The 20,623-nt window shown below is 39.3% G+C and overlaps 1 protein-coding gene across 4 annotated transcripts in view; it reads left to right on the plus strand.

Moving 5' to 3' along the window:
* Positions 1-6,607, plus strand: part of Fat3 (FAT atypical cadherin 3) — a 600,104-nt gene extending 593,497 nt beyond the window's left edge. For all 4 annotated transcript variants that reach the window (XM_078046859.1, XM_021734487.3, XM_040285086.2 and 1 more), the window contains 2 exons: positions 295-330; positions 952-6,607. In XM_078046859.1, the coding sequence (XP_077902985.1) occupies positions 295-330; positions 952-1,574 (659 nt within the window). In that variant the 3' untranslated portion in view covers positions 1,575-6,607. The remainder of the gene's footprint in view (positions 1-294; positions 331-951) is intronic.
* Positions 6,608-20,623: the final 14,016 nt, after the last annotated feature.

Consider the following 20,623-nt stretch of genomic DNA (forward strand, 5'->3'; position numbering starts at 1 on the left):
GGATATGACATATATGGGAATTACCTTTTTATCTTCTGAATGGGGAAATTTTTTAAAAGCTAGTCATAGCCCATCGTTCTTTTCTTTTGAAGAAAACCTTTCTTATTGGTTGATATTAACTATACAGAATAGTGAGTCTCATTGTGATATGTCTGTACATGCATATAACATAATTGAGCCCATAGTTCTCTAGGATCATCTTTTTTTTTTTTCAAGTCTCTTAAAATGTTCTGCTTTATTTCCCTTGACATGACTTGAACTGTCAGATTTACTTTTCACTTTGTATTTAAACAGTGTCTGTCATGGACCAAGGACAGAACTACAACCGAGGTGACTGTGCCACAACCCCAGCATAACATTTTATTTATGCATTTTTTTGCATTGCTGAGTTCATTCTTACCCCCATCTCTGTCCCTCTCCCTATATCTTTGCTGAGTTCCTCTCTTGGAATTTCGCATGTTTCAGGCGTCCTGTGTGCTCAGTTCTGGAGGTGAAAGCTCCACCAGCATTCCTCTGCAGCCTCATCCCTCTGCCTGCGCACCTCCTTGCCTTCTGTGGTCCACAGTGCAGTGGATCCATCTCTCTCTGCAAGCATGCTGCCAGCCTGGCTACGCATATAGCATGTGGAGAGGAAGAGGGAGTGGGGTTGGGGTCCAGGGTCCTAGGACTATGCTCCCTCGGCAAACCCATGCTGTCACCTCTCATGCCATGGCTGAGTGTGAGGCTCTGCTGCAACCAGGCACCATCTCTCCAATTGTCATTGCCTTGTTCCCCCTGGGTCAGAGCATGGTTGGCCCTGAGAACCCTTGTAAGAAGCATGTAGGTAATCCTGGCTTCTGAGGGTCTTCTGGATATTAAGAATTGCATGTCATATCCCATCTCTGTTTCTTTCCCAGCCCTACCCCAGCTCCACTCTGGAGGAAACTAACTGTCATGGTGTTTCTCTCACAGCCTATCACTGGGACACCTCTGACTGGATGCCAGGAGCCCGCCTGTCAGACATAGAGGAAGTGCCCAACTATGAGAACCAGGATGGAGGGTCTGCACACCAGGGCAGCACACGGGAATTGGAGAGTGATTACTACCTGGGCGGCTATGACATTGATAGCGAATATCCACCCCCTCATGAAGAAGAGTTCTTGAGTCAGGACCAGCTCCCCCCACCACTTCCTGAGGACTTCCCGGACCAATATGAGGCCCTGCCACCCTCCCAGCCTGTCTCACTGGCCAGCACACTGAGCCCAGACTGCAGGAGGAGGCCCCAGTTTCATCCTAGCCAGTACCTCCCCCCTCACCCATTTCCCAACGAAACGGATTTAGTGGGCCCACCTGCCAGCTGTGAATTTAGTACTTTTGCCATGAGCATGAACCAGGGCACAGAGGCCACAGGCCCAACAGACAGTGTGTCTCTGTCCTTGCACAATTCCAGAGGCACCTCATCCTCGGATGTATCGGCCAACTGTGGCTTTGAGGATTCTGAAGTAGCCATGAGTGACTACGAGAGTGTGGGGGAGCTCAGCCTCACCGGCCTCCACATTCCCTTTACAGAGACCCAGCACCAGACCCAAGTTTAGAGCACATGTTGCAGGTGCTTTGCTCTTTTTGTCATGGAATAGTGGAAGGAGATTGGCTGGGCATGTGTCTCCACGGAGAGTGGACAAATGGTATTTTCCACGAGTAACTTCTTCAGGAGTCGTACTGTCACAAGCAAGCTTGGTTCTGATCAGGTGAAAAGGAGAGCTCAGAAATTGTTTCTGAGAAGGGATTGATAACCCTTGCAGGAGCACCTCAATTCATGGCTAAGAATGCAAGGGGGGTGGGGGAAGAATGACCTCAAATGAAACAGGAGATCTTGTATGGTTCTGTGCAGTATTATGCCCTGGAAAGTGTGACAGCATCAGCCCTTGCAGTATTAATAACTGGCAACAATCAGGGAGGCATTGTTGCATGTAATTTTGAGCCAATGAAATGAAAATAGTAGTAATGATTGTTGGAAAAGTTAGTCTCTTAGGTGAAAGAAAAAGAGAAACAAATATTAAATGAACAAAGAAATGGGCTGAAGGCCTCTGAAATCAATTCTATTTTTTTTAATAAGCTGCCCAATTTTCAGCTATAAAATTAGGTTTGAGTAACATGATTAGTAGGCTGAGTTATTTTGTTTGTTTGTGTTAAGCATCCAATGTAACATAGTTGGGTTTTATGTTCTTTGAGGAAGTTATCAATGAAGAGCAATATGAGGCTGGTTGTTTCATCTCGTGGGTTGGGAAGGTTAATGCTAGAACATTAGAAAGAAGAAGGTGATTATCTAGTTTTGTGTTTTCTGTTAAATATGCCTGCCAAAACTACAATTCTAACATTGATGCAAAAATTGGCTTCTGTTTAGATATTGTTCTCCAGAATAAGAGATATTTAGAAATTTAAATAAATTCACAAATTTGGGGGGGGGAAGAAAATATATTTTCAAATTTTCAGCCTGGATAATCACAATTCTTGATAATGCAGATAAAAGGAGAGTGATTCTAAATTGGTAGCATCGTCATTATAAATACATTTAAAAATAAGAAGGTAGATTAGTTATTGTGTATAAATTATAATAGCGTGTGTGTCTGGGCCTATGTACAAATATGTGCTTGCACTCAATAAGGCTGCTCTTGAGGAAAGCTAACATGAAGGTTTTAGGAAATGGACCATGTTGAAAATCCTGCCAGCGAGCAAGGTGTACCTTCCAATTTTTCTGATCTCTATGATGTTAGAGGAACACCAAATGATGTATTTTACTCTGATTCAGTTAACTTTATTTTGGTACTGCCATTTATATTAACTTAAAGCAAAACTGTGCTTTTTAAAAACAGTATTTTATAATTTTCCAAAACTAACCTCAATTTGAAAAATGTGTAATGTTTCTTTACACCCTGGGGGTTTCCTCCCATCAGACAATGTGGGCTTTGGCCATGACTTTCCAAAAATGACAGGAGAATCATTCCACTGGAAACACATTAACCCAATACTCAAAAGTTCAAGTTGACAGGTTGAGTGATTTTCCTCTTTTGCTTCAATCAGATTATGGCTACCCATGCCATGGCCATGGTAAATAAATGCATATTTGCACTATCTTGCTTAATGAGCAAATCTGTGTGTCCACCGTTTCTGATGATATCTGGCATTGGTGTGTAAATTGTACTGTCCTGAGTCTGCATGTCGTCCACACAGATGTGTTTTTAGTTGTTTCAATTGTGTTTAATTCACTTACTTCTTTGTAGAACAATCAGTGTTTCTGAACATTTTTCATAAAAAAAAAATCCTTTTCATTCCCAAACTTTCTAAGTGGATATACTTCACAGGCTTTTCAGCCTTTCTCTTCCTGTCTCTTGGTCAGAACTACTCGTGGAGGCATTAATCTACACTGTGGTCTTGAAATAAATGAATTTCACTAAGGCTGCTATGGAGAATAAAGTCTTTGGTATTTTTCTTATGTAAGAAGCACATTTGCAAGAATCACTGAGAAAATGACAAACTAATGGTCTAGAATTGAATCACTGCTACCCTTTTAATAATGCAATGACATAAAAACCATCAAAGTAAAACTAACAATTCATTTCTTGCCCCCAGGAAATATTAGAAGGAGATTAATGCAGATGAGTCACTACTGCTTACACAGCACCTCTTCCAGGGGGAATGCCTGACTGACACCATAATGAAGGCATAAATAGATCCTAATGCAGTTGTGAAGTCACCAAAGAAAATTGTGCCCACCCTTGGCTGTGACCTATAATAAATGCCTATTTCTTAAGGGTATAATGCCCTGATTCTCTGCAGAATATATTGGCAGCTAAATATATAACAGAGAAGCAAGTGTTATATTTTGATCTGTTATCTTTAAACACATGATATCTCTTCATTTTATGGAAAATTAGATTTTTCTGTAAATTACACAGTGGTTTGCAGTCAGGCCAAGGTAGAACCAGATCGGTCACCACTGATTCAAAGAGCTGGAAGGGTCCTAAAGATTTGTAGTTCAACTGTCATAAACATGTAATATAAACATACCGAGAGTGGAGAAGAGACTTGCCCAGGCTCACACAGGAAGTTAATGAGATGAACAAGGACCAGAACCCATTCATTTAACCAATATTCTCTTTTCGTTGTTCACCACTAAGCTGCCTGGAGCATGGCAGCCTCTTGCTTCTGATGAACCCTCTGACTTCCTATCATTCCTTCTTTGGAATATGCAAGAAAAGAAAACTCATGGAAAATATTTCTCTGGAAGTTTCACAATCTTGTTTCCTTGAACCAACCTCAGAAAGGTATTCTAAGCAGAATTCATACATTTCTCTGGAAATTCATCAAAATGCTGCTTTTGCCAAATGAATGTTTTTCAAATGGGGATGATAAGTGCAGAGGTGAACTCAGATCAGTCATAGGTTTACCTACTAGGTGCATTTTTTTTTTTTGTTATTGTTTTTATTTGTTTATTTTTCTTCCCACCAGCACTGACTGCTGTTTGTTTCTACTCCCTCCACCATGATGAACCATGTGAAAAATATTTAAGCCAACTAGTGTCTTTTCCTTTTTTCTGACATGCATGTGCCACCTCCGGGAAGCCATGTTCCACAACCTGTTGTAGGCACTTTACTTATATTGCACACATTCTGGATAGGTTGAGAGTAGCTGGACGGTTGGCATCTGCCATGCAATAAGCAGGAGCTATGAGGCAATAAAAGATGAATAAAGTACGTGTTTAATATATTTCCTTTCCTCTACGAGTATTTTGCTGCTGAGTTCTGTTCCATGCCAGCTTTCCCTGCATCCTACTCATTCGTTAAATGCCATGGTAGAAAAACTCAGTAATGTAACTAGGTCAAATCCACACATCTGAGGTTCGACCTATCAGAGAATGTGTAAAGGACTGGAAAGGGAATTTACTCTGGGATTTTCCAGAAACTGTCCTTGGAAATCACTAGTACAACCTGGGGACAAAAAAAAAAAAAAAAAAAAGAAAAAAGAAAAAGAAAGGAAAAAAAATCAAGTAAGACATGTAGCTCACTGGCCTTCTTGCTTACTTTACATCCCCCACCCCCACAAATGCTGTGTCTGCATCATCAAAATCAAGGGGTCTGAGCAAAGAGATAATCAACATAAGCCAGTTAAGACCCAGAGGTCAGGTGTGTGTGAAGCAATTCAGAAAGGTCTCATTGTCATTTTGGATCATCCAGATAATTAATTGTGTGGCCTCTTCACTTTACTACCCTGTCAGTGCACAAATACTGTTAAAGAGGTTAGGCTTTTATGTTTGACCACTTTGAGTTCAAACCATGGGAAATGGTGATTTGAAGAGGCATTTCTTTACCATCATCATTTTGTGTGATCTGTGAGAAGGTGGTTATGTGTTTTTGCTGGTTTGTGTCCCTACAACGTTCAACTGCACATTATTCTGATGAAAACCCACAATGTCTTTGAGCTTCTGGTTATATAATACTGGGGTTTAAAGTCGCCACATGTAGGTTTGGCATCAGTTAATTATTTAGCCAGCTGGCTAAGATAGGAAAAGAATAAGATATTTCTTTCTTTATGTAATAATGAAAAGCAATAATTACAAGTATGTAATAATACACAAAGGCCATAATTAGTCTCTTCCAATGTTTAGGATGCACTAGAGAATCGTATAGTCATTTGGAGTGTGTTTGGACCCATTAGTATGTGCTGTAGTACCCTTCCAGCAAGCAAATACCTGAATTGCTACTATTTAACAATTTTATGAGCCCATACTACTGCATTTCGGGAGTGACAAATGTGTTTGGAAATGGAAGCAGTTCTTTTTAAGCACTGTATCAGAGATCGTCTTGTACATTTACCTGTTGCAAACAGGCCGGTTTGTAAAAGATGTATGTTTTGGTGTTTAAAATGTTTATAAAATTGTATATAAATGGTTCAATTTCCCAGGCTTTTGTAGATACTATATTTGATGCCTATCAGGATGCTTTAATTTGGAGGGTCGAATATAAGTCTAAGTCATTCACACTGTTGGTCTGCAAACTTTTGAGGTAACTATACACACACAAAGAGGATTTTAGATTTGAAAAATGAATGATGTTTTATAATCATTTGGAATCATACTGTAACCTTTCTTTGGTTGTTTTCATTTAACTTTGTTTTCAAGAAAATGTTTTTATTGACCTCTTTTGGAAGATGAATGTGTTTTTTGCCCAGTTATCAAGTAGCTGATTTGTATGCCATTTTAGAGTCAGAATGAGGTGTATCATTTCTTCACACACATGCACACTCACCTAAACTTGCACACACATCACACACCAAACTTTATGCAAAGGGGAAAGCTAACACTTGAAGTGAATCTTGCCCTTATGGAAATGGATTATTCCTGCACATATTGCTATTGGCAGTATTCAGTCTTGTGTTCTTTTTCTTAAAAAAAAAAAAAAAAGAAGAAGAAGAAGAAGAAAGAAAAGAAAAAAAATGAAAAAAAATGGCAAAAAAAGAGAAAAAACCAAAAAACAAAACAAACAAAAAAATCCAAACAGTGTACAGGTTTGTAACTGCCAAAATTTGATGGTTAAAAAGTTTTCAAGTAAAAAGAAAAAAATGAAATTAACCATTGTGTTGACTCTTCTTCTTAAGTGTTTCCTTTTATTTGTCCTTGGTTAATCACTCACTCACACGGCACCAAGAGGGCATATTCCGCAAGGCAGAGTGGAAGTGGTGTCAGCTCTTTGGTCCTCATCTGCCCCTCAAAGAGAAGGTCTCTGATCAGGGGATGGTTTTGCTTTGTTTTGTTGTAATTTCATGGCATTTTTTTTTCTCAGAAACTTTTTAACTCCAGAAAGATTTCCCTTTGTTCTGGTGCACATATGTTGACATCTTATGTAGCTTCTTATTGGGCACATACCCTGTGGAGCTTTTTCCTGATAATAAGAATCGAATTCCAACTCCACAGAAATTTCTCCTAAGTGCTGCAGAATATGCCCTCTTTGTTCCACTACTCCTTGGAAATGGCTGCAGCTAGGCATTGATCGTCTTCTCCCTTGAAATCTTTACTGCTTTTAAGAGCTCCCCTTTGGTAGCACCCTCTGTAATGCAATCCTCTAACACCTTGTCTAACCCCAGTGCAATGCAGGTAAGTGTTTAACAACACCAATTTGGGGCATGTTCCAATTTCTGTGGTGAAAATACTCTATGGTGGCTGATTTCAAACTACCAAGCTAATGGGAACTGGCTCACAAGATTCCCCAATCTTGACAGACTAACAGTAGTCTCTCACAAGCAGCAAGAGCCAACTTCTGCACACCAAAGACTCCCACCTACACCATAAACTACTTTTAAGTGAAGCAACATCATCATTTTCTTGTATCCCAGATTCCCAGCACATATCCACACTAAATGGGCTTTTTTTGTTTTGTTTGTTTGCTTTTGAAGTGCTGGGTATTGGGACTGAGTTACATCCCCAGCACCATCCCCTTTTTGTGAAATTTTGAAACAGGATCTCACTGAATTTTTCAAGATGGCCTCAAACTTGCAATCCTCTATCTCCGTCTCCTTAGTAGCTGGGATTACAGGCATGCACCACTCTGCCTGACCCTCATTAAGTGATTTTTATTGAAAAATTGATCGATGATGTCCACATCTAAATTCTCTTGTCCTCTGAAATTTTCCTCATTTTGATAAATTTAGCAACTTTAGTGAGAAGGATTTAAAGTGAGACAGGTATTGATAATTCCCCTGCTTTTCAATCCCACACCACAGTACATGATTATGAAGTGAGACTCAGGGAAATATATACATGAATATCTTGTATGTGGTCATTCATTGCAGAAAGAGAATTGGTATAAATATTTATGCATACTTTAGAAATGGTAGAGCAATGCCCAAATGTCAATTAATAAATAGTAATGGTCTCTTGGGAGAAGGGGGAAGGAGAAAAATAATATCTATCTATCTGCATCCTCTGCTGGTTCTTCAGAATGAAAGGGCTGACTCCTACCTTGGAAACAGTTCTCTATGGAAATTTATTTATTTATTTATTTAGTTAGTTAGTTAGTTAACTATTCTGTTCCTTGCTCAGAGTCCCCAAGATCTCTCCCAGCTCTGATGATTCACCAGGAGTCGTCTCAGGACTCAGCATATAATCACCCTCAGAACTATGTTATTACAATGAAAGTATTCGGGGGAAAAAAAATCAAAAAAAGAAAATGCACATGGGATGAAGTCCAGAGGAAACCAGAAATAAGGTTCCAAGGGTCCTCTGCCAGTGGAATCATATGCGTTCCACTTAATTCCCTTTATTCCCAGCAACAAGTTGTGACAACATGCATGAAATGTTGACAAGCAAGGTCATTGATTAGAGATTTAGAGTTTTTATTATGGCCTGATTAAGCTGGCTGCCTCTGCCTGGGATGTTCCAAAACTCCACATCCCTAGAGGAAAGCAGGTGTTCAATATAAATGGTATTGTTTGCACATGGTTTCATGGGTCACTCTTACCTGCTCTGGAAATGATGGAAACTCTTCCAAAATTTGAGTTCCCATGCACAAGTCATGACCAACTTTCTAAGCACGACTTTCAAAAGAGAACAGTCAGACCTGTAAACTTTTTTATGCACACTTCATCTAAAACCAAATTGACACTCTTGTTTGCCCAAACTCTTATCAATGAACAATTCCCTTTTCCCTCAGTGCACACTGTGAGTAGATAGGAACCCTCAGAGAGAGTCCACATGGTGCTGCTCCTCACATCTTTACCCACCATTCTCCATGGAAGCAAAGGAGCTGGCTAACAGAATTCTGTCCAAAGCATCCTAGGTAAACGCAAACCAGTTAACAGAGTGATTCTGTCAAATCAGTGCTTTGTGCAAAAATCATCCTCTAGCCCTTAGTTCTGAACAACTGGTAGTTCTTGTGCATAAAGATGTACATTAACCCAGATGTACAGATTGAGCATTTTGGTCTAGTTTTGAAAATTTTTCCATTGCTGACTCCATTCTTTTGCTTTAAAAAATTCTACTTAATTTTCAGACAATTATGCCTATGCTTTTCTGTTTTAAATAAGGAAAATTTGGAACAATCTAAATATCAATAAGTGACAACTTTGAACAAACTGGCAGAAAAATGAAAACAACCTAATAAACAGAGCATGAGCAAGTGGCTTTAACACAGAAAAAATGAAGAATTTTTTATAAAAGAGTTTCTTCAGCTTTTTTGTGCTACATGTTGAGTATCCCTTATCCAAACTGTTTGGATCTGAAAGTGTTGGGAATTTTAATTTTTTTCATATTTTGGAATATTTGCATATATATAATGAGGTATCATGGGGATAGGACCCATTCCTAAACAAAAAGTTCATTTATGTTTAATGTACACATTAAACACATAGCCTGAAGGTAATTTTATACAGTATTTTTACTGAATCTGCAAATCTGCCATATGAGATCAGGTATGAAATTTTCCAATTCTTGGTATTATGTCAGTGCCCAAAAAGTTTCAACTGGGGAGGAGTTCAGATTTTTATATTAGAAATATTCAATGTGTCTCCTTCCTCTCTCTCTCTCTTTCTTTCTCTCTCCTTATTTCCAAAGCAGCATAAGGTCATTACAAAAATTAGAAAATGACAACAGGTCAAAAAAATGTCAGGAAGGACCCATATATATGTCTTCAAAAAGGACTATCAGTTTTGTATCACAGTATATTTTTTCACATTATTTTTATGTAGATATCTATTAGATATAATTTTTCTTTTAAAAAGGAGGCTCTTTATAAATATACTTCAAGAATGTATAGCTGACTCCTTTTTCATGAAGAGAGAAACCATAAAAAGCCTTTCAAAGCAAAGCATGAAGACCCCTCACTTAGCAACTGTCTCTCTCACACCACCTCCACCTCCATCATAAACAAGATCACTCTTTAAAATTACAGGAGGCATTTTAATCCTTTATATTTAAATTGTTTTCTTATCAAGTGTCTTTTTGTGGTCTTCCCTGATTATTTCCTTTTTGCCTGTTTTACGATCAACCAGCTCTTCCATGCACTCTCATGGCATTCCAAAAGATTCAGTCTCAGTCTTCATGAAAGTCTGCATCTTTGCAAGATGTACATTTTCATTTGGCCATCATTTGCACTGAGCTGATGTTGAATTGACAAGCACACAATCAGCAATACTGTCTTGGATCTGAGACTCCAGACCTAAGGAAAGATAAGAGAGTGGAGAATATATTGATAAGATTTCAGTTCATTGCATTGTTAATACTACTATCTTTATTTCTCATTTACCCTTTTATCTATGAGGAGGTTAAGATAAGCAAATCTACATATGTGTATATGGACTGATGCTGTGTTCCTCCAAGATTCATATGTTGAAACTCTAAACCTCGGTGATGGTTATGAGGTCATGAGGGTGGAGCCCTCATGAATAGAATTAGTGCGCTTGTAAAAAGAACACTAAGAGTTCTCTCACCTTTCTTCCATTATGTAAGGATACAATTCAACTTCTCCAGTCTGTGACTTAGAGGAGTGCCCTTCCTAGAACCCAATCACACTGACACCCTGACCTCAGACATCCACCTCCAATAAAATATTGTTTTTCATAAGCCTTCTGGTATATGGTACTTCACTGTAGCAGCTCAAACTGATTAAGACAAAGTACAAATGTACAGACTAAGATGGGAAAGAGTTGCCTAACAGGATCTTAATTTTTATTTTTCATAAATTATCATAAAACTTGCTGACTTCATTTAACAACATCTTGAATATCTTTGCACATACAAAACTATATGGCTGTATACATATGCAATAACTATTATTCATCATTTCATGGTCATTTTACAATTTATTAAATCATGCTCTTATTGATGAACTGTTTACATATTTCATGGTCATTTTACAATTTACTAAATCATGCTCTTATTGATGAACTGTTTACATGTCTTGTTATCACAGACAATACTCCAATGAACATCTGTGTGCAGATATGCACCTGTGTTAGGATTTCTGAAGGCATAATGTTTAGGTCAAAAGATATGTCTGTATTTAGGTCTGGGAATTCTTTCTCATTTTAATTGCCTTCAAAATAATTTCCCCAAATAACAATTCCATCAGTAGTTACCCATACTATGTACATAGTATAGCTTGCACCATCAAGTACATGGAGATAGTCTCATGTTCTAGAATCCTCAAACTTCATAACATCCTCTAGAGTCTCAGGAGGCTCTGGGTGGGAGGACTGCTGTGATTCATTGGTGCCACCATGAGGACTGGCCCTTTAAGTCTTCATATCTATGGACACTGTCACCTGTGCTGTTCTCTGCCAGTCCAGAACATGCTCAAAGAGGAGGGTCAGATTCCTGTTTGGCACAACAATCAAGAACCCATTCTCTGAAGCACCAAATATGTGGATCTCAGGCCATACATTGAACAGGAAGGTCAAAAAGATAGATTTTACCAAGAAAAGATAAGCAGATTCTAAAGAGCATGAAGGCTGATATGCCTAAATCAGTAGTTCATGTCTGAATTATCATTTATTTCAGAAACTTTAACCTTGATATTGTCTTTGTGATGTAGGAAAACACAGAAATTATATTATGCTGTGGGGTTAGAATCTATGTAGAAGAATGACACCCTGACAAAAGTCCACTCAAAATGGTTCAAAGACCTAGGAATTGGACCACAAATTTTGCAACTGCTAGAAGAAAACATAAGGTCAACATTTCAACACATAGGTATAAGCATCAACTTTTATAGGAAGACTCCTAAAGCTAGGGAAATAAGACCAAGAGTTAACAAATGTAAGGACATCGAATTTAAAAATTTCTGCAGAGCAAAAAAATAAATAAGAATAGTGATATTCATAATATGAAGAGAGAAACTACAGACTGGAAGAAAATCTTTGCCATCAACTCTTCGGATGAATGATTAACATCCAGAACACATAAAGAACTCAAAAAACATAACACCAAAACCCAATCAATAAATGGGTGAATAACTAGACAGACATTACTTAAAAGAAAAAAATACGGCCAACAAATATATGAAAAACTGTTCAAAATTCTCTGTCATCAGGGAAATAGAGTTCAAAACTACACAGAGATTTCATCTCACTTCAGTTAGAATGGCAACCATCAAGAACACAAATAACCTATACATGCTGGTGAAAATATAGGAAAAAGGAACATGTATACACTGTAGGTTAAATTCTAAATTAGTACTATCACTTTGGAGATTAGTATGGAGGTTCCTCAAAAGACTAGTAATAGAACCACTAAACGATCTGCCTATACAACTCCTTGGCATGTATTCAAAAGGATTAAAGTCAGCATGATATATGCATACCTGCTTAAAGCAGAGCAAATCACAATCACCAAGTTAGGAACCAGCCTAGATGTCCATCAATACACAAATGAATAAAGAAAATGTGGCAATATATACACGATGGACTTTTTCTCCATCACGTTAAATTATGTCATTTACAGAAAAATGTATGGAACTAGAGAACATCATTCCAAGTGAAATAAGCCAGACTCAGAATGTCAATGGTTGTATGTTTTCTCTCCTATGTGGAAACTAGAGAGAAAGGGGTGGGGGTGGGGGATCTCATGAAAATAGAAGGGGGTGGGAAGTGCTAGGGAGTGGTATTGGCCAAATTATATTGTTATACTGTGTACATGTACTAATATGTAACAAGTCCCACCATTATTTACAATTATAATGCACCAATAAAAATATTGTGGAGAAAAAAAATAGAAGGGAGACAAGTAGAGCAGATGTGGATTAGGGAGAGGATAGAAAGCAAGGGAAAGGGGAGGTTCTGAGAAATAAAATAGAACAAATTATGATATGTGCAGGTCTGAATATATCACAATGAAGCTTACTTTTTTATAATTATAATTTATCAATAAAATAGTTTTAAAATGGCCAGGAATGGTGGTGCACACATCTATAATCACAGAACTCAGGAGACTGAGGCAGGAGGATCCCAAGTTTGAAGCCAGCCTTGGCAACTCAGTGAGAGACTTGGTATCAGAATTAATCGACGGCACCAGGAAACTTGCAAAAAAAAAAAAAAAACAGAATCCCACACCCACAGAATCAGAATCTATGTGTGAACAAGACCGCCAGGTGATTTGTGTGCACCTTATCACCTAGGAAGTACTGCTTTAGATTTTTTACTTAGACCTGATACTTTTCAGCTGCATGAGATTGAGATACTTAACCACTTTATACATCAGTTGCTCCAGTTAAAAGGTTCATTACAAGAAAACAATGACACACTGCACTTGAAGAACCTAGTACAGTGTCTGACAAATAATAAGCACTCAAATGGTATCTATGTATTATTTTTCCTAATTTTCATTCAGGAAGGTTTCACTGCATAAAAGGAACTTCAGTGATTTCTAGGGTCCCATTTAGTCTGGCTGCTGGAGAAACAGGGTAATAATGGTTTTTAAAAACCAATAAAAAGGAGCCAAATGTGCTAGTACATGCCTGAAATTCCAGCAACTCGAGAGGCTGAGTCAGGAGGATCACAAGTTTGAGGCCAGTCTCAGCAACTTACTGAGACCCTGTCTCAAAATCAAAAATAAAAAGGACTGAAGACATACCTCAGAGGTAGAGCACCCCTGGGATCAATTGCCAGTACCAATAAATAAATAAGAAACTTAGTTAAACTCAGGTGTTCTCTGAAGTCATGTTTTCTGAGAAAATTCTTGAGAGCATTAGTCAGTGACTTATTTAAACAAACGCATTTTACACAGATGGGACATTCAGGGCTTTGATGTGGTTGCACATTGAGGCTCAGTCTCTCTTTCAGGCATTTTCTAATGAAGCCAAGGCTCTGGTCAATTTCAGGAGTTGCTTCTTAAGACAGAGACTTTAAGGCTGTATCATTTCTGTGACCCAGAAAGAAATGACATTTAACTGGTCACAAAGGAATTCAGTGACAGGTGAGGGGATCTTGCAGAAGGCTAACAGGATACTTGTTCTAAATGGTAGAAAATCGACTTTGAGAAGAATTAGATTAAAATGATCAAAAGGGCAGCATGTTCAGGGACAAAACTAAAATATGATAAGATTTACTGTGTAAATAATTCACCCCGAACAGGAAAAGACTTAGGATGGGCTGTGATCACAAAGGGACTTCTTCATGCCTCAGAATATAATTAATTAAGAATTCAGGATACAAGGTAATTAGAAAAGCTGTAACCTAGAGGCACACTGCTGAATTATTCTAGTCATTTTTAACAATGAGAAAAATTTAATTTCCTGGTCATGTCGCAGAAATGTTAAATTCAGATAATTCAAAGAACAATGTTTATATAGGGCAGTCAGCAAATTAAATTATTTCTTTTGATTTTGATTTTCCATTGAAAATCAGAATTGAATGATTGACTAAATCATGGAAATGATTGTAGGAACTGAAGCATACTCTAGAGAAAAATGTACAAATTGCAATTGAATCATGTCTTCCTTAGCACTAAGCTGCCAATGTTGCTTCCTCTGTAATTGTGTGTGTGTGTGTGTGTGTGTGTGTGTGTGCGCGCGCGCGCGCGCGTGCGGTGCTTGTGCGCAGACAAAGGGGAATGCCATGTGCAGATGGAGGCAGAGACTGAGTGGTGTATCTACAAGCCAAGGACACTACTGATTGCTGGCAGCCTCCAGACACTGGGTAAGACGCACAGAACAGATTCTCCCTCAGAACACCAGAAAGAACCAACTCTGCTGACTCCTGATTTTCAAATTTCTAGTCTCCAGAATTTTGAGTACAAATTTCTGTCATTTTCAAGACATCCAGTTTGATTATTTTGTTAGGGAAGCTCCAGAAAACATATTACTTTTGGTCTTGTTGGAGACCTTGTCAGTTTCTTCTCTGAGGTCCTTTCTGAATGCTGAGTTCTACAACCAAATCTACCGTACAGAATCAGGGTCCAGGTTATATGAGAGATGCTTGTATATACTTAACACTGTGCCTGGCACATTCTGAAATTTCATCTTCTCCTCAGTTCAGGAATTCTGGAGATAAGAAACATAAGCCTGCAGCAATAGTCATCCTCGTCAGGCAAGAGGACCTCATTCAGGCTTCCTTTTTGATTGACAAGCAGCAAGAGCAATGCTTAATCAACTTTTGTTGGGAGAGGAGCATTCTCTGGCTTTCATAGCCCTAACAATTCCTATTTATATTTTCTATTATTCCTTAATGGTATTTTGATATTTATACCATTTTTACAGCTGTAATCACAGTAGAGACATCATTTTAAACTCTTTCTTTTCATTTTATTTATTTATTTTGAGAGGGTACCAGGATTGAACTCAGGGGCACTCAACCACTTAGCCACATCCCCAGCCCAATTTTGTATTTTATTTAGAGACAGGTCTTACTGATTTGCTTAGTGCCTCCCTATTACTGAGGCTGGCTTTGAACTTGTGATCCTCCTGCCTTAGCCTCCCTAGCAGCTGGGATTACAGGCATGTGCCACCCACCTGGCCTTGAAGCTGCTCTTGCAGGGCAAGAATACCATGGGATTTTATATTTACTTGAATGGCTGAAGTGATTGAGGATGTCTAAAGTACCCCCAACTCTGTCACCCCTTGGTGTGCCCACTGATCACATCTTCTGTAGGACTGTCACTAGACCACTAAACCACATACTTCTTGTATTAGTCTGGGTTTATCAAAGAACAAATAGGAGAGAGGGGGGAGATGGGTTCAAGTGAATTTGGAGGGAGGCCTGGTGAATCCAAAATCTGAAGGGGTAGCCCAGTGGGCGGGAGACCCCAGAAGAATTGTAGTGGCAGTTAGCTGATAGAATTCCTTTCTTGGGAATCCTATCTTTATTCTATTAAAGCTTTTACTGATAAGATAAGACCCTTGATTGACCAAGCCTAGACTGGATAAGACCCACCCATATTATGGAAGGTAATTTCCTTTACTCAAAGTCCACCAATTTAAATGTTAATCTCATCCAAAAACATCTTCACAGAATAGTATGTGACCAAAGGTACAGATAAGTTGGCACATAGAGTTAATCACCACTTTCCTCAAGTGCAGGAAACTATGCTCTCTTAGCAGCCCTGTGCTAGAGATGATTCATGCTCTTTATGTATTTTTATTTTATCATATAAAGTAATCTGTACCAACTATAAATCAGAAAACAAGGAAGAAATCCAAAGTATTTCCTACACCCAGCTAACTTCCCAGAGGCACCCCCAGATAATATTTTGATTCATATCCTTTCAGGGTTTTTTTTTTCTGTGTATGTATTAACTTTGTTTTACAAATATGGGATCTGATTGTACATGCTCTTTTGAAACTCATACTTTTGTACTTCATGGGAGGCCCTGGACATCCTTTAATAATCAGCATGTTCTTATAGCAGCTGCATAATATCTCATTGTGTAGATGCATTCTGATTTATTTAATAGCATCCTTATTGATACAGGTTTTACATTGTATTTAGTTTGGGACTATCATAAATAATATTGTAGTGAATACACTGAACCTATCTTAGCAATCCTGTTGAAGTATATTGAATGATAAAGATCTAATAATAAAATTGCTAGATCAAAGGATTTTAATATTGCTAGATATAAATTAACAGATGCTTAACAAATGTTGAGCTGGGCACGATGGTACACATCTGTAACCCCAGAAACTTGAGTGCCTAAGGTAGGAGGATCGCAAAGTTGAGGCCAGTCTGGGAAACTTAATCAGATCCTGCTTCAACATTAAAAGTAAAAAGAGGACTGGGGATGTAGCAGAGGCAGAATTCTAAAGCTCAGCAAAGCAAAGAAGGAAAGGTGAGAGAAATGGAAGTGGAAGGAAAGAGGAGAGATTAAGAAAGAGGTGAGAATATTTTGATCCCAATTTACATTTTGCTGTGCTGGTGCCATAGACACATAATACATTGTACCTCTGAGGGATGTGCAAATTACTCCCGTGAGGTATGCTCCACAAAGACAGAACTCTGCTTTGTCATTAATGTAATCCAAATTCCGAGGACAAAGCCTGATCTAAAGAAGGTGCTGGAAAAAAAAATGTGGAATAAATACCCACTTGAACCAAACTGTGAAATATGATGTATTAAGAACTATGTAATGTTTTGAACGACCAACAATAAAAAAAAAAGCAGGACTTATGAAGTAGGATATGAAAAATACCTTGCACGCTCATCATATGGGCTGAGCTCCTGGTAGCTTGCCCTTACAATGGCAGGTACCAAATTGTGCTGTTAGTAAGCACTAAAAAAGCAAGTAAAACCCAGTTTTCTGCTTCTCAAACAGACTCCTTTCCATTGCCTCCCATGGAGTACGCTTAGGCTGAGAGACTGTGAGTAGAACTAGGTTGACTGAAATTGACACAAGGACAGGGCCAATGAATTGCCATTAGCAAATTTTGGAGTAAGCAAGGCAAGAGAGATTTAAGCCTGGCCTGAGGCTACATTTTCCACTTAGCCTCTGGTTGCTTGTATGGGTTGTGGGATTTTCCTCTGTGGCATTTCTACTTAGAATGTACAGACCAGTTTTCACGTGGCATTGAAAGAAAGTGGCATGAAGGCTGTGTAGGTTCTGCCACACACCCTGTAGCTGTGGCAATTATACCATTTTGGATAATTGTCTTGTAATTGCTGCTCTGATTTAAAATCTCATGTTATCCTCCAATTGTTCCAATGTCTTTTCATGAATAATGCAATTGTCCCATGAGCCCTCTGCCAGTTTCTCATTTAGATTGGCCCTGTGTTTGAGTTATGCACCATTGTCCCACACACCATTGTCTCACAAAACTAATGTGGCAGAGACAATACAGGAAATAATTAGGACTTGGCTAATTATGGGAAATGGGAATGTAAGTAAGGTAGGAAGTTTTTCTCTGGAAACATTTCCAACCCCTAGTTGGCCTATAGGTAAATAGAATGGTGGGGGGGCGGGGAGGTGTGCGGATTGCCCTTTGAGAATCTTAGTCTGCTGCTGTGTATGCAGACACACTTGTTCTATAAGATATGGAAGAATTTTCTTTTCAGAACAGAAGGAAAACAGATTTTCCCATAGGGTGACTTTTCTCAGTTGTGTTATGTTGTCACCATCAAATACAAACAGCTCTGTAAACATGAGCTGGTGTGTCTCCCTACAAGGCCAAAATACCAATTGTTTATGTGAACAGGCAATGGCAGCCTGTATTTCTGTTTCCGGTGTCTGGGGCTTGGTTTGATAAAACAAGAAGATACCCATTTTATTCAGACAAATGACAATAGAATCTTTTTAGAATTTCCATTTGGTTTCTACCCAGGGAAGGGACCATCTCAGTCCAGTAGAGTACTGCCTATTTGTTTCTGGTGCCATTGACACAGATGCCATTATTGCTGGACCCTCTCAGGCCCGATGAAAGTAGGTTGAGGGCTCCTGCCCGTATTATGACCATTAGAACTAACAGACCAAGTCTAGTCATGGTGTTTGTCTTGTGTGAGGACCCGAGTTAAGTTCTGAAAAGGCTTAAACCTACACTTCATTTCCCTCATTAGAGAAAGGCACCAACCTGAGCATTCCATGGTTCCCCTCCGCCTCAGCACCAAGTCCAGACTCCCCACTTTGGCGTTGAGGCCCTTTAACAAACTGCCTATGTGTTCGCCTTCCCAAGGTGCACATCAGCCATATTGCCCTCCCTACTAACTCTCCTCCTGGCCTTTGCACATGCTTTTATTGAAATTGATTTCTCTTCCTCTAGATTTAGTTTTCTTGGATTCTTCCATCTTTATTGCTACTCCTCTTAACATTCTTCCATAGACTTCCAGAGTTAGCCTTATCACACCATCTCTCCTATCGTATCATAATCTTCTGGTTTTTTTGTGTGTTTCCCTTGCCAGATTAGGAGAACTGGGTGGCCAAGACTGTGCTCAGCCCAGCTCAACCACAGCTGTCATCAGTGAGGACCTAAAAATGAGGGAATATGTGAAGAAATGGGAGACTATCCTCCTGGCCTCAGTTGGGTGAGGTTGACAGGGTGGCCACTGTGAATCTAAAGGGTCAAGACCCACAGGCTCCAGCCTGGGGTGCTGCATGGTTGAGGCTACTAAGGTCTGTGTCAACTCAGAGCATGCTCCCTTCACCCAGCCAGTGGCCACCCCAGGGAGTAGGTTGACACTGCAGAGCCTCCTAAAGTGTCTTGAGTAGATGGGCTCAGAGATGACTAGAAAGGAAGCCTTTCAGAGCCCTGGAGTCTGACAGGGACATATAGAAACAAGGGAGCAAGATGTTTCTTTTGAGTCTGAGAGAGTCTGGTTAACTCTGTAGCCAGAAGCTGCTGGGAACAAAGGCAACTATAGGCACAGAAGGCTGATGGGCAGGATGAGGGAAGAAGAACTAAGATATGTGAGTGGAGGGAAAATGCTCCCAGGGAAAAACACCTGGTTTCTGGGAAGTAGGGTGGCTGTGTCAGCGGCAGCACAGCCTCTCAGAGAAGAGCTGGTCCAAGGACTTCTTATGGAGCTGCATGGTCTCCAGGGCAGCTTTACTCGACATGGTAGGGGTAGTTAGTATTCGTAGCACAGTAGCTGGAAATTCATTTGAAAGAGTGATCACAAGCCTCAGAGAAGTTCAACTTCATTTATCTCTAGTCAGCACCAAAGGGACGTTGTGTGTCATAGTGAAATGAGTGGAGTTCAAGATGTGTGGGTTGACCAGAACCCTTATGTAGGCACTTTCCCGGATGAAGAGGTGAACCCAGCAGCCTCCACCCTTTGAGCCAGCAACCACGTCTAAGGATTCCATCCTGTTCTGTCATGCTCAGAAGGTTGTCTCCCACCATCAAGCTACCTGAAGCCTTCTGACAGGTTAGATCACACCTGCATGAAACATGCTCATAGGACACTGATAAGACAAGTTGCTGAGACTTTATCAAACTCTACAACAGACATGACAGTTCTGTGACTGATTGCTAATAGAAGTATATGGAAATTCAGCCTGAAACTTGCTTTATTGAACCATCTGTTTGTGGTGATATATTGGAGGAGGGGTCTAACATGTGAAGTCTTCCAATATCTGCCACAAAAGAACCTAGTAATTGTGACAGACCAAGATGGCAAATATCCATTTGCAACATTATGTGAAAGACTAAATAAGAGAGTCCTGAACCAGCAAGCACTGGCCCCATGTCTATGAGAGGACTACAAAGTTCTGCTTCTCAGATAAAAATTTAGAGCTCTTATGTGCTAGTGTAAACTGCTATAGCCACAGTTTGGTGCAAAACTTCAGCCAATTCCGGCAGTTTTATTTGTAGTACTGCTCAGAAATGCTCACACAGTTTTAAATGAGACAGAGTTCCCCTCTTAGCAGCAATATTTTCTGTTACATTCATTTCAACGAGTGTTTCTGAACTCCTACCCCACTCAGTATAAAATATGGCACCTGGAGGATTAACTGAGATTTTAAATTTGCTTTCAAAGTTAATTTTTTAAGGCATCCTTAAGAAACAAGCACCAAATTCATGATGATTACTGATAATTAAGAGTAAACTCATGTTCAGTCATTCACTTACTTCAGAAAATATATAGTTATGTTCATTAACTCAACAAATATTTATTGAGTGCATATGAGAGACCCAGACACTTCGAGGCTAGCTGTTTAATTCATCTATCATTT

The sequence above is a fragment of the Ictidomys tridecemlineatus genome, chromosome 4 (assembly GCF_052094955.1).
Source record: "Ictidomys tridecemlineatus isolate mIctTri1 chromosome 4, mIctTri1.hap1, whole genome shotgun sequence".
Classification (NCBI taxonomy): Eukaryota; Metazoa; Chordata; class Mammalia; order Rodentia; family Sciuridae; genus Ictidomys; species Ictidomys tridecemlineatus.